At 34.5% G+C, this 14,122-nt stretch overlaps 1 protein-coding gene across 15 annotated transcripts in view; it reads left to right on the top strand.

Moving 5' to 3' along the window:
• FSD1L (fibronectin type III and SPRY domain containing 1 like) overlaps positions 1-14,122 on the top strand; it is a 90,235-nt gene that overhangs the window by 47,916 nt on the left and 28,197 nt on the right. For 8 of the 15 annotated variants that reach the window (XM_045373565.3, XM_045373564.3, XM_074016943.1 and 5 more), the window contains 4 exons: positions 6,845-7,054; positions 8,775-8,873; positions 12,968-13,097; positions 13,764-13,796. In XM_045373565.3, coding sequence (XP_045229500.1) covers positions 6,845-7,054; positions 8,775-8,873; positions 12,968-13,097; positions 13,764-13,796 — 472 coding nt within the window. Of the gene's footprint in view, positions 1-4,673; positions 4,744-6,844; positions 7,055-8,774; positions 8,874-12,967; positions 13,098-13,763; positions 13,797-14,122 lie in introns of all 15 variants that reach the window. The other 7 variants (XM_045373568.3, XM_045373566.3, XM_074016940.1 and 4 more) reach the window with 2 other exon arrangements.

The following is a 14,122-nucleotide window of genomic DNA, read 5'->3' as shown; positions in this document are numbered from 1 at the left end:
AGGTAAGGTCCCCTCCTCCGCCCCCACCTGGCGTCTTTCAAGTGTTTTCCTTGTCTTTGATTTTCTGTGGTCTGAATATATGCCTAGATATGGTTTTTGTTTGTATATGGCAGGGAGCATTTATTTTCGTTGATGTTCCCTGAGCATCCTAGATCTGTAGTTTGGTGTCTGACATTAATTTGGAAATTTCTCAGTCATTATTGTTTCAAATATATCTTCTGTTCCTTTCTGTCGTCTCCTTCTGTAATTTCCATTATACATATTTACTCCTTTTGTACTTCCACAGTAAATTTTGGATATTATATTCTGTGGGGTTTCTTCCAATCTTTTTTGTCTTTGCTGTTTCATCTTGCAAGTTTTTATTGAGAGAGCCTCAAACTCAAAAGATTCTTTCCAGTCAGCTATTAAGTCCATTAAATTATTCTTAATTTATGGTACAGTGTTTTTTTCTTTGTGTTTGTTTCTTACAATTTCTAACTCTCCACTTATATTGCCCATCTGTTCTTTTATGCTGTTTCCTTTCTCCATTTTATGCTGTCTGCTCTCTCCATGAGAGCCCTGAGAATATTATAACTGTCTTTAATTATTGGTCTGATAATTCCAGCATCTCTGCCATATCTGAGTCTTATAATTTTTTCTTGATAACCCAACATGTATTGGGTTAAAGAAGCTGATGTAAACAGGCCTTTATTAATGTGGTAGTAAGGTGTGTGGGAAGGGAAGCATTCTGTAGCACTATAATTAGGGCTCAGTCTTTTGGTGAGCCTGTGCCTCTGGACTGTGAACTTCACAAGGGACTTCTCAGTTTTCCCCACTCCTCACTTCTGGATTTTTTGGTAGAACAGGATGGTTGGAGTGGCCTGGGGTTGGTTTGGGTATTTCCCTTTGCCCACATGGAGTAGCTGATTGGAGTTGGATATTTCCCTTTCCCCAGGTCACTTAGGCTCTGATAAAACCTCGACAGATTAGACTATGATTAAATAGTTTCTCTTAAGGGAACAGAAGCTCTGATGTATTTCAAAATACTTCCTTTTCTCCTCCCCCTGCTGTGGAAGCATAAGGGGATTTTTCTCCGTTAGTTATTCATGGTGGGAACCTGGTAAGCTCCTGGAGGTAAAACTCACAAATGTGTGGGGACACTCCTGTAACTGGTCTCCTTTGAGTTGGACTCTCAGACATCCTGCTGTACTCCTTAAGTGAGTACAATTTCAATTAATATTTAAATAAAAATGTGGCCAAGGGATTATAATCTCAAGCATTTGAGATAGTTTATTTCCCTTTCATTTCTAAATGGAGTTTTATGGAGAAAACTCAGCTTAGTAATATCAGAAAGGCTTTTCTAATAGCCACAACTGACTATGACAAGAGCAATTTTAGGAAATAGTAACTTTTCCCATCACTAAAATAATTCAGTAAGAAGCTTGACAATAGCTTGAAGCCAGTGTTGTAAAGGGAATCCATTCATCAGAAGATATTGTCCAGTGCTTCTCAAACTTTAAAGTGCATGCAAATCAACTGCAGATTCTGATTCAAGAGTCTTAGTGTTGGACTTGAGGTAACTCAAGGTTATTTTTACACACATTCAAGGTGAGAAGCACTGTCTTATTTATAAAAGCTCAGCCATGCAACACAATAAAATTGTTTTATGCTGGAATTTTTTTTTTTTTTTTTTTGCTATGGTAGAATCCCTCCAGAGTATGGTAGTTATATGGTAGTTATAACAGTCTATGGTAGTATATGAGTCCTCTTCTTTTTCTATTTGAAATTTTTGAAGTTTTTTTTTTTCAGATTTTACCCAATCTCCTGCTCTGGCTTTCATGAATTCTTTAAAGTGACATTGTTGCTTATTTCTAAAGTTCCCATCATTTACAGTTTTTTATTGTTTGAGACAGGGTATTTCTCTGTCACCCGGGCTGAAGTGCGTTGGCATCATCATAGTTCACTGTAGCCTCCAACTCCTGGCTCAAGCAGTATTTCTGCATCAGCCCCCTGAGTTGCTAGGACTACAGGTGCATGCCACCACACCCAGCTAAGTTTTAATTTTTTTTTCTTTTTGTAGTGATCGAGGTCTCACTGTGTTGCTCAGGCTGGTCTCGAACTCCTGGCCTCAAGCCATCCTCTAGCCATGGTCTCCCAAAGTGCTGGGATTATAGGTGTGAACCACTGCACCCAGCCATCATTTCCATGTTTATATCTGTGTTCTTTTTATTGGTCATACTTAGGTCCAAAAAAGTTAGTTTACCAAACACAGACTCTACTTTCCAGGTTATCAAATTATCAGTAAGGCAAATTCAGAACTTTTCAGAGATCCTGCCTTTAGGTTCCTTTAGGTTTCCAGGTCAGTAAGGGTCCTATCATTCATCCCTTTGTGTTAGTTTTATAGATCACTCGTTTCCACCTGGCCAGATAGTTTAACTTTCATATATGTTATTTTCTTTTCATTATTATTCGGATATCTTTCTGCATGTTACTGCTCTTCGATTTTACATTTTTTTGTATACTAATATATATGGTCTTAGCTTAGAGTGCCTTTCTTTAAGAATAGTAAAGGCTGTTGTCTCTAAGTCAAACTGCTTATATTTAAATCCTTTCTTCTTTAATTGTCTAGCAGTGCAATCTTGGGCAAGTTACTTTGACATCTTTGAGCCCCTAATAAAGATAATGATAATATAAAGTTTATGGTATTGTAATGGTAAGGATTAAAGTGGAAAGCACTCAATAAATCATGGCTATTGTTACTACCATTATTCTTTTTTAGTTTTCTATTTAACTTATGAAGAAAACTTTGTTTGATTGTTGCCTTTGAAATTGTATTTTTCACTTTGTATTTATCTCAAGTTCACTTTTTTACTCACACTTGGAGAATTTACATGTTGACTTACAGCAGTTGAGGCTTTAACTGTTGTTTTCTCCCCCCTTTTCAGTTTTCTCGTGTGAATAACTGATACCAATGATAACATTTTTTCCCATAATGTTTTGTGTTGTAAGTAGAGCTTTTCCCCCTAAAATCCAGTGTATATATCTTCATTTTCTGTATCTAGGTTTCCCATCACTTCTAAATTTTGACAGAGTGAAAATACACATAGATATTACTACTACTTTGGTTTAAAAAATGACTTAAAACACAGTCTTCTCACCCTTCCCTTCTTCTGGGCTTTCAATGATGGCTTAACAGACCAAGAGCGTGCTTATTGTACGTCAAGTAGATTGCATGAACAGTTAAGATTTCCCCTTTTGGCAAAATGAGATATGAATAAAAAAAAAACCCAAGACTCCTTTTAGTGGAGGAGTTTTGTCCAGAAGGAAAACTGCAATAGGATTTTTTTTTTTTTTTTTTTTTTAGACAAGGTCTTGCTGTGTCGCCCAGGCTGGAGTACAGTGGCACAACCACTGCAGCCTCAACCTCCTGGGCTTAAGCAACCCTCCTGCCTCAGCCTCCTGAGTAGCTGGAACCACAGACATGCACCACCATACCCAACTAAATTTTTCTGATTTTTTTGTAGAGATGGGGTCTCACTTTGTTGCCCTGGCTGGTCTTGAACTCCTGGGCTCAAGTGATCTTCCTGCCTCAGCCTCCTAAAGTATGAGCCACTGTGCCCAGCAGAAAAATATAATAGGTTTTAAAAATTCATGAAGGATGCATTTAAATCTCTAATTTTTAATATTCTATAGCATAAAAATTTTCTATAAGATGGAATCAAATTAACTTATAAAATGAAGAAATATCTTTATCTCTTAATTCCATAAATGCCACTATAATCTATCCTATAGTACATTATATGTAGTAATATTAGTTATGGACATACCTGAGTCTTAACAGTGGAAGTAATGATGATCAGTGATAATTACAAAGTCATTATCTACTGTTAGCCATTTTTTATGCATTGAAATTTTGACTTTATATCCTTTCTCCTTTCTAGAGCTAAGAAAAGAAATGTCTGGCAATGCTGATGCCACTTATCCTTTTACATTCAGATGCAGATAAAACAGTAAATTCTTCAACTAATTTCTACACTATTGCTAGTTAGTCACTGTTGCTTTATGGAAATATGTAGACAAACATGTGGATTGCTTTCCTTTCAAAGAGTTCTGCATCGCCTAAGTAATATTTTTATGTTATAAGTACACTATCTTTCATCTTCCCCTGAATGTGTAAGCCGTATTTGATGAATTGTTTTCTTACTTCTATATAGAATCTAGAGTGAACTTCCCACATGTTAGCTCCAAGTCAACCTAAATTTGACATACCACTCTTAAATTATCTAAATATTCTTTGTCCTTCCCACATGTCACCACTTTCTTAGTTTTTAGTTTTTTTTTTTTTTTTTCTTTTTAACCTCAGTTTTCATTTTGTTACTTGACTTTCTTTTGGGGACCATTATTCACAAGAAAGAAGAATCTGCCTGCCAGTGCAGTCTTACTAGAATGGCAGCTGAATTGAGATGTAGATAGTAGGGTGCTAACTAGTCCTACTCACTAATTAAGTGACTTTTTTTATACCAGCCTCTCAGGACTTTCAGTTGCAGATTTATGACTCAGCAAAATTTTCACATTGCTACAGGCCATAGGCCTTTACATTTCCTTACATGTAGGCATAGCAGAGCATATTAAATTCATGAATGCCTATAGTCTCTTCTCTTGGCAGTGAATAGTCTACAATTCTTATGTTTCAGTAATAAAGACTAACAGATGTTACGTATCATAAGGACAGAAATCCTACAAGACAGATGAAGGAAACTGATGGTAATGACAAATAATAAATGCTTTTTTGGTTGTCAGTTGTCTTACTAATAAATTATATCCATTTCTAAGTATTTATTGTACAATTACACATGCAGAGTTTAACTTTGGGAGGATTCTAGTTAGTGGAAATGGATCATCCTTTCCAAGTCAAATTTTTTTCATCTTGGTATTATTTTACTGGATTTGTTAGCTCTCATGTTACTTTGCATCTTAACTTTTATACGTAATTCTTTTGTTATTGTTGTGGTTTAAAAAAATATTAGCAAAAGTCATCTCTCAGTATGTGTGGGGGACTGGTTCTAGCACCTTCGTTGAATTACCAAAATCCACAGATGCTCAAGTCCCTTGTGAAAAATGGGTATTTGCATATAACCACATATATGTACCTCCTCCCATATACTTTAAGTCATCTCTAGACTACTTATAATACCTAATACAATGTAACCACTATGTCAGTAGTTGTTATATTGTAGTTTTAAACTTTTTTATTGTTGTATTGTTATTTTTATCTTTTCCAAATATTTTTTGATCCAAGGCTGATTGAATCCGTGGACACAGAGGGCCAGCTTTACTTTGTTTTTTAGAACAGGGTTATATTTGTGGAGAATTGAGCATGATAGTACAGAAAGTTACCATAAACCCACTACCTCCTTCATATACGATTTCCCCTGTTATTACTATTCTGCATTAGTGTGATACATTTGATATAATTGATGAATCAACAGTGATACATTATTAAAGTTCATATTTTATATTAGCATTTACTCTTTCTGTTAAACAGTTCTGTGGGTTCTGATAAATTTATAGTGTCTTATATTTACCTTTACGTTACCATATAGAATAATTTCACTGCCCTCACATTCCCTTCTGCTCCACCTATTCATCTCTTGTGTCCTGCAACCCTTCTATTATCACTTGTTAGTTCCAGGAATTTTATTCTTTGTTTTTTTTTTTTTTGTTGTTGTTGTTGTTGTTGTTTTGTTTTTGAGACGGAGTCTCGCTCTGTTGCCCGGGCTGGAGTACAGTGGTGCGATCTTGGCTCACTGCAACCTCTGCCTCCTGGGTTCAAGCAATTCTCCTGCCTCAGCCTCATGAGTAGCTGAGATTACTGGTGCATGTCACCACGCCTGGCTAATTTTTGTATTTTTAGTAGAGACGGAGTTTCACTATGTTGGTCAGGCTGATCTTGAACTCCTGACCTCGTGATCTGCCTGCCTTGGCCTCCCAAAGTGCTGGGATTACAGGCATGAGCCACCACACCTGGCCTGTTCTTTGGATTTTCTACATAGACAGTCATGTCATCCACAAAGAGTTTTATTTTTTACTTTATAAATGGTATTTTTCTTTTTTTATTGATACCATTATATAATTTTTCTGCAATTGATGGAATAGAATACATTAATTGATTTCAAATGTTTAACTAGCCTTGCATACCAGGAATAAATCTTTTGAATTCTTTTCTTTAACAATAAAATGTTTAAATCTGATACCTGCTAGACTGCATAGTTTCACCCAGTTCAGACAAGTCCATATCACTGCAGGACCATGTTCTACAGTTGTTATGTCAGTGGATCATGTGTTAATGTTAAAAAGCTATGAAATGTGTCTTTCATGGAAAAGAAATTAATGTTCATACATGTTAAATGTGGCTCATTTACTACAGTTTATTTTAATGAACTGTAGAACTCTTGGGAAAAACATTTAAAAATCCTTAAGTATTTTGCAGGGTTGGGAAACAAGATTTTAAAATACATTCAAGAGTGAAAATATACTCTTGAGTTATTTTAATCATTATATTCAAAGCAATTTATTCTATTTGTTAATGTTGATTTAATTTATATGCTACAGCTATTTGAAATGTCAGATTAAAAATATAATGTGTTCAGAAGTAGCAAGTCTTTCTTGATTCCTTATCTTTAGTGTGTGTACTTTGAAAATAGTTATTTTACATTTATGGGGTATCTTTTTGCTTAATATGATCTACTTTTGAGCAGTTCAAAAGCAGAATGAAAAAGCAGTTTGAATGATATAAATATGTCAATATTCGATTAGTGCTGTAATAAATGAGGAATGAATGAGTCTTTTTTTTATTTCTTTGCAGTCCCCAAAGCTCCAGAGATAGATCCAGTAGAGTGTTTGGTGGCAGATAACTCTGTAACAGTAGCTTGGAGAATGCTAGAAGAAGATAATAAGATTGACCATTTTATACTGGAACATAGGAAGACTAATTTTGATGGACTTCCACGTGTAAAGGATGAGCGATGCTGGGAGATAATTGATAATATTAAGGGTACTGAATATACACTATCAGGTAACATGTCTGCATTTCAAGAATCTCATTCTCAGAAGATAAATGTATTCTTGAAAAATATTTTGAGTTACTTTAAAGGATAAAGTTTTTAAGTTTCTTTAGTCACACTGACTTTTTAGATATTCATTATGGAAGTGATTTTCTCTTGAAATATCAAGGAAACCCTTTTTTTTTTTTTTTTGACACAGGGTCTTGTTCTATTATCGCCCAGGCTGGAGTGCAGTGGCGGGACTTTGGCTCACTGCAACTTCTGCCTCCTGGGTTCAAGTGATTCTCCCACCTCAGCCTCCTGAGAAGCTGGGACTAAAGGCATGCGCCACCACACTTAGCTAATTTTTGTATTTTTTGGTAGAGACAGGGTTTCACCATGTTGGCCAGGCTGGAAACCTTTGTTTTTATTACTTTTGGACATTTGTAACATAGTAAAACAAAATATATGTAAAATAAGTATGAAGGGATATTCTGAAAACATTATTGCAGAATAACATTTAATTTTTACCTTGGTTTTCTGACTCTTAAAAAGCTGTTGGTTTTTTAGATGTTCTCAGTAACCATTTTACTGATAATGTAAATACTGTATTTACATTATATGTATACTGTATTTACATTATATGTAATAATGTAAATTACTGTTTTAAGATTACCTTCATGTTAATAATTAAGATCTGTGACTTGGTATAATATTAGAAATTCGTGTTGACCTTTTGAAAGCCGTTGTAAGGATGTCTCAATATATAGTGGACTTTGGATATTTGAAATGGCAAAATATTGCCTGAGTTGTCAGACGCTTATTATGCATGAGTAGTAATATTAGGAGCACAATTATTGAGCCATACCATTTGTCAGAAGATGGGCTCAAGTATATTACATATAGTACATCTCATTTAATCAGCATGTTACATCTCATTTATCTTTACAACAACTGTGAAGTTGGCTTTATCATTTCTGTTCTACAACTAGGAAACTGAGGCTCAGTCAAGTTGTTGATGGTCCCATAGCTAGTAATTTCTAAACTACGATTTTAATCTAGACTGTACTTCAAAATGTTTGTTACTAATCTCTGCTTTACTTCCTCTTTAAATTTATTTTCACATAAAAAACAATGTTTCATAAATATAAAAATTATTTAGAGTGTTCACTTTAAATTGAATGTGTTATTATAAATTGTACCATCTCTCTTTGAGTGAAATACTACTTTTAATGAGGCCTGAAAGGGTACTTTTTAATCACTGAGTTAAAATAAAAGTTGATAAACTATATGTGTTTCTTTGAATAAAATAATTAAATCATGATTCCTCTTATTTTGAGCATATCACTCTTTTTTTTTTGAGATAGAGTTTCACTCTTGTTGTCCAGGCTAGAGTACAATTGCACGATCTTGGCTCAACGCAACCTCTGCCTCCCAGGTTCAAGTGATTCTCTTGCCTCAGCCTCTCGAGTAGCCATGCCGGCTAATTTTATATTTTTAGTAAAGATGGGGTTTCTCCATGTTGGTCAGGCTGGCCTCAAACTCCTGACCTCAGGTTCGGGAGTTAGCCTCCCAAAGTGCTGCGATTACAGGCGTGAGCCACTGTACCCGGCCACATATCACTCTTTTAACAAATTCATACTCTTCCTGAATACAGAGACACGGTACTTAATGTCTGAAGGCTCATACTCATACTTTTGGGAATAGAGTCCTTTATGTTCATGTCTGAAAACCATGTTTTCGTTTTTTCAGGCTTAAAATTTGATTCAAAGTATATGAATTTCAGAGTGCGAGCTTGTAACAAGGCTGTGGCTGGAGAGTATTCTGATCCAGTGACTCTAGAGACCAAAGGTGAGATCAGTAACTCTTTATACAGCATAAAACAAAGCTTAGCAGCTGAAGTTATTAATAACTTTGTAACAGGAAACACTTCATGTTATGCTGAATTCCTTCTCTACTTCCCCTAGCCTAGCTTTCGCAACAGTAAGAATTTTAAGAAAGGGAAAATAGGACTACAGTAGTGGTTTTCATTGGGTTTTCCTATATGATTGTATTCATACAAATAAAATAGACTGAGATGATGGTATTGTATTTTCTGGTGGACGCTTGATTTATACATTTCAATATATAAATAGGTAAGTATCACCGAGATTTGCCCAGAGTTTTCCCATAGAATGGATTAGTGGGGAATCAATACTGGGGAAGTATCTGTTTAGTTCAGGTCCTCTCTGTTTTCGTGAATCTTATTGCAGCAGTTAACATTTATATAGTTTATTAATGGTTACAAAACACTTTCAATTCTTTATTAGATAATTAAAGTCATCGAGAGATCAGTATGCTAGATATTATTGATATCCATATTGCAGATGAAAAAATAGTTTTAATACATTAAAATGACTTTCCCATGATCCCTAGACCTAGTTTGGAAAGGTGTGAATAAGTATCCACTTCTGAGTTCTGTGCCATCCCTTACTATGAGCCTGGAACCTAGGTTCTTCTAGTCTCTGAGAGCAATTTGGATTTAATGAAAACTCCCTAGGGTAGCACACTTGAATACAGAGGATATTTTTAGGTATATACCAATTTGAAGGTTATAATGCTGGAGACTTTCCCAGTTGTGAGATGATTATTGACTGGGTTTAATTCCAGAACCAGACTCTACACATTCTTTTAGGCACTTGGGACTTAAGGCATTCCACTGACCTCTAGTTCATATAGCATTTGAATAGGTTTACCTGCCAGAAATTTGATTGGATTTGGAGGATGAAAAAAAATCATATCAGAATAAAACAAAATATGAGGCCTATAATTTATTGATGAGACAAACTCAGAAAAATGTTTGCTTCACAAAGGTCTAAAATAAAGTCTATCTTGAAGTAATTTGTTTGGATTAGCAAATGTTTTTATTTGAGAACTGAACTATAGGTAACTTAGCTAAGGAATGCAGTTACTCTGTATTACATGTTATCAAACTGAGATGTTACTGTGGTTTCTTAGAGGTTTTTACCATTTTAAAATACAGTCATATATAGGAAGATAATCTTTTCTATATAACTTGAACTGTTTTAGCCCATCAAGTAAAATTCATTACTATTATTATTCTTCCTCAAGAGCATCGTATTTTTAAAATTTCTTTTGTTTCTTTTCATTTATTCTTTATATTTAATGACCAAAGTTAGACCTAAATGTGGTGAATTATACATTTCTATGCAAATTCCATAGATACAGGAAAATTAATGACTGGCTTGTAGTTTTCTTTGAGCTGGGCTCGCTGCTCCTCTTAGCAATGTTTGGATGTTACTGGTCAAACTCTTAATCTTGGGGTTTGTAGAGAGAAACTAAGTTGATTCTAGGCCTTTTCAGCACTTCTTCACTGTTGAGTAAACCCTCTGCGGTAGGAATAGACTGAAACTCAACTCTGAGACCCATGGAACAGTGATTCTGACCTTCAGGGAGTTCCAGAATAAAGTTAGACTCCTACATGGCCATGAGTCACAGATTTATTATTCCATAGCAGTAAGAGCTGCATAGGAAAAATCCACATTTTTACAAATGACACACTGAACAGTTGTTTACCAATTTATTTGGCTTGTTGCAGCCTTTTTCAACCAACCAGTAGAAATTAGTGTATGGACAAAAAACGAGAGAGAAAGGAAGAAAGGTGGAGATTAAGTAGTTGAGCCTACTAAAATTTCATATGCTTCCACTTAAGGTTCTTGATATGGAAAATAGTGATCATTGTTTATTTCTGCCCTCCAACATGTGTAGCACTATTTCTTCTGGCATTGAAATTCTCAGAAGTGAAGAGTAATATAAGTTCTTATCACCAGAATATTTAGGGTATAAGTTATTTTCTTGTGAAGGTAAATGATATTAAATTACTAAATCACAAATTATTCTCCAAATTTAATTGATAGTGGCTATGATATAATTTTATAGTACCAAGAAAGCAGCCAGTGGCACAAAGTTAAACATGTGAAACATATCTGTACTCTGATTTTTGGTACTTTGTTTTGACAGACTCTTAAAGATATGGGAACCGGTATCTAGTTGTATTATAGGACTTAGGACTTATACAAGAGATAGGACCTCACTTTTGAGGCTAGTCTTTTTATTATTATTATTATTATTTTAAACTATAGAATGTTATCTCGGTTACATTAAGGAGCTCTATAACTTAACTGAGGTCCCATAAAGGGGTAGTGTCCAAAAAGAAAGAGAGATATGAAAATGACACTCCTTAGGATTGAAACCCATGCCTTTTTGTTTGGATGCTGCGGTATTTGATAAATCTGGTTTTAGGTGGTTTTCAATGGCACTATTTTTTTTTTTTTTTTTTTTTTTTTTTACCACCTTTGACATCAGTATTGCTGGTGGCCCTTCTCTCCAGCATAACAAACATTAGGGGACAGCCTTAGGATTTCTTCCTTTTTTAAAAAAACAGCCTTAGGATTTTAGCAAGCAGTTGAGAATTGGTGGCACCTTAGAGTTAAATCCAGTATTCTTTCTCAAAAATGTAGATGCTCTCACATGCATTACCGAATGACTCACATATAGATGTTAACTTTATTAAGGCAGTTCATTCTTGGAAATGCAGGGTATCAGTGTTACATAATCCTAACCTTTTGATAACCTGTCTATTAAGGAATTCTATTTCTATTTTTACTAAAAAGCTGCATTATTGCTGCATTATCTCTTTTTTCTGTAAGTTCATTTCTGTTTAAATACAGATTTTGAAAGCTGTGAACTTCCTTGTATGACATTTACTGGAAGTTCTGTGGTCAGTAGAGTTGTATTCAGAATGTTGTTTCATAAATAAAAACAATGAACAATAGCTCCAATACATAGTTGGAATTAAAGTGCTCTTTACAGAACAATAGGGGATAAAAGGATTGTTGATTCATTAGGTAAACAGATATGCATCATCAAACAACAAAATAAACACATAGAGAATCGTAGTTCACAGACACACTGAAGCCTTAGCTAAATTAAGTAATATCTGTAAGTGAAACAAGGTTTTGTAAAGGGATACTGTATTTCTTAATATAAACTAGAAGTTTGAACCTTTGGAGGGAAATAGAACTAACAGGCAGATTAGTTAGTAACTGTGTAATAGCTGATACCTTGCAAGATAAAGATTCCGAGAGTTATATTTTAAGATAAAAGGAATGGTGTGATCAGTCATGAATCAATACATTCTAATGATTTACCCTAAATTTCCAAGGAGGGAAGCGTATACCTTGCTTCACTGATTTCCTAAATTAGCAGTTCTGAGTAAGTCTTGTGAAAAGTATAGGTAATTCCTCAAAATATCAAATAATTTGGAAAGCATAGTTTTATGTTTTTTGGGTTTTTTTTTTCATTTATGTGGTCCCTTTTTCCTCTGTACACTTGGTCATGTAAATTATCTATCGGCTGGGCCAGTTTCCTTGTTCTGCCATCATGGCCTCAGTTTCTCCATGTTTGTCTTACTTTGAAACTGAGAGTTTAGGTATGAAATTATTAAATATTAGAGTATTAGAGAAAATGTGTATGCCAGGTTCTATAATTTTTTACACTATGTGTAAAATTATCCTTCTCCTTAATTCTTCCAGTTCCCCTTCCTATTTTGTCGTAACAGTCAACTGATACCCTAATAACAGGAGATTTAGGTTACTGTGTACTCACTGAGATTTTAGTAGAATGAACAGCAGAAATGTCAGTGACCATGCAAGTACATTGTATTTGATTGGAGTATAGGATATATTGAGAAGAATAATGGGAAATCAGATAAGAATTATAAATTACAGCCTGATTGTTGAGAATTTTAAGTGCTAGGATTATGAATTTGTACTTTATTTTCTGTATTCAGTATTGAATTGAGTTAAAAATAATGTGATCGCTGTGTTTCAGAAAGTGGAGATATGCTATATTTTAAAAATATATTGAAATATTATCTTGAATAGCACTTAACTTCAATTTGGATAACTCCTCATCCCATTTGAACCTGAAAGTTGAAGATACCTGTGTAGAGTGGGATCCTACTGGAGGAAAAGGTCAAGAAAGTAAAATGAAAGGAAAAGAGAACAAGGGCAGGTAAGCTAGGTCATTAAATCTGCCATATGGACAAATGCTTGTACACTGGTTCTTACTTAACAATAATTTTCATTGAAATTCTTAGTCAATATACCTATGAGATTTACAGTATATTGGCAGCACCAAAGTGAAGAATATAATACTATTTGTCAGTAGTTTAATATGGCATTAACATTTTTTGTTACTTTTGTTTTAGTTTCATCCCTAATCCTCTTACACATTTTCATTTCAGTATTCCATTTCTTTGAAGTTATATATACAGAAACTTGAATTGCTTAGAAGTTTCTAGTTTAATTCCTGAATTTTAGACTTATAGGTCACCTATCTTACCTGCAGGTCTGATCTGCACTAAATAACAGCGTTTAGCAGGTACAACCCTAGGGTCTTGCTTCTGATCAGCAACACAATGAACCTAAGAGGCAGGTTCGAGGGCCTTTTGTTATTGTCATAACTAACTTATTTAAATAAAGTCAAAGCATGGGAGCCTCTTTCTTTTTTAATAGAAGAAGTTTTTGCTCAAACTGAAGATAAATGCCTTTGTGAGCTACAATAACAAAAATGAACCCCCAAAAATTCCTCAGCAGGCCTTTAATCTGATTTTGTTATAAGCTGTTAAATTTAAGTTGTAAAACAGTTTCTTAACAGTTGCCTGTTTTTATCTGACAGTGTCCATGTTACTTCACTGAAGAAACATACAAGGTGATGATCTATGTCTGTCTAGTTCTAGGACTTAGTATAATCTAGCTTGGCTGATTAAAAAAACTTTAATTTTTTCTTTTAACCAATAAGCAGAAGCCATTGCGGCAGCCTTCATAAGCTAAAATACTGCTCTGTGTAGACTGTATTGGTAGCTTATGTTTTGAATTTACATTGTAGTGTGCTGCATATTATTCGGATTATATTGTATATGGTAACAAAGTAAGCTCTGCTTTAAAGTCTTTCTTGAATTTTTTTTCCTTATCTGATTTATTTTTACGCTTTTACTCATACCTGGCATCCTTCTTGTTGTACTGAATAATATTCAC

This window comes from Macaca fascicularis, chromosome 15 (assembly GCF_037993035.2).
Source record: "Macaca fascicularis isolate 582-1 chromosome 15, T2T-MFA8v1.1".
Classification (NCBI taxonomy): domain Eukaryota; kingdom Metazoa; phylum Chordata; class Mammalia; order Primates; family Cercopithecidae; genus Macaca; species Macaca fascicularis.
Note: the sequence above shows the minus strand (reverse complement) of the source record. Positions and strands in the feature narration are given on the sequence as shown.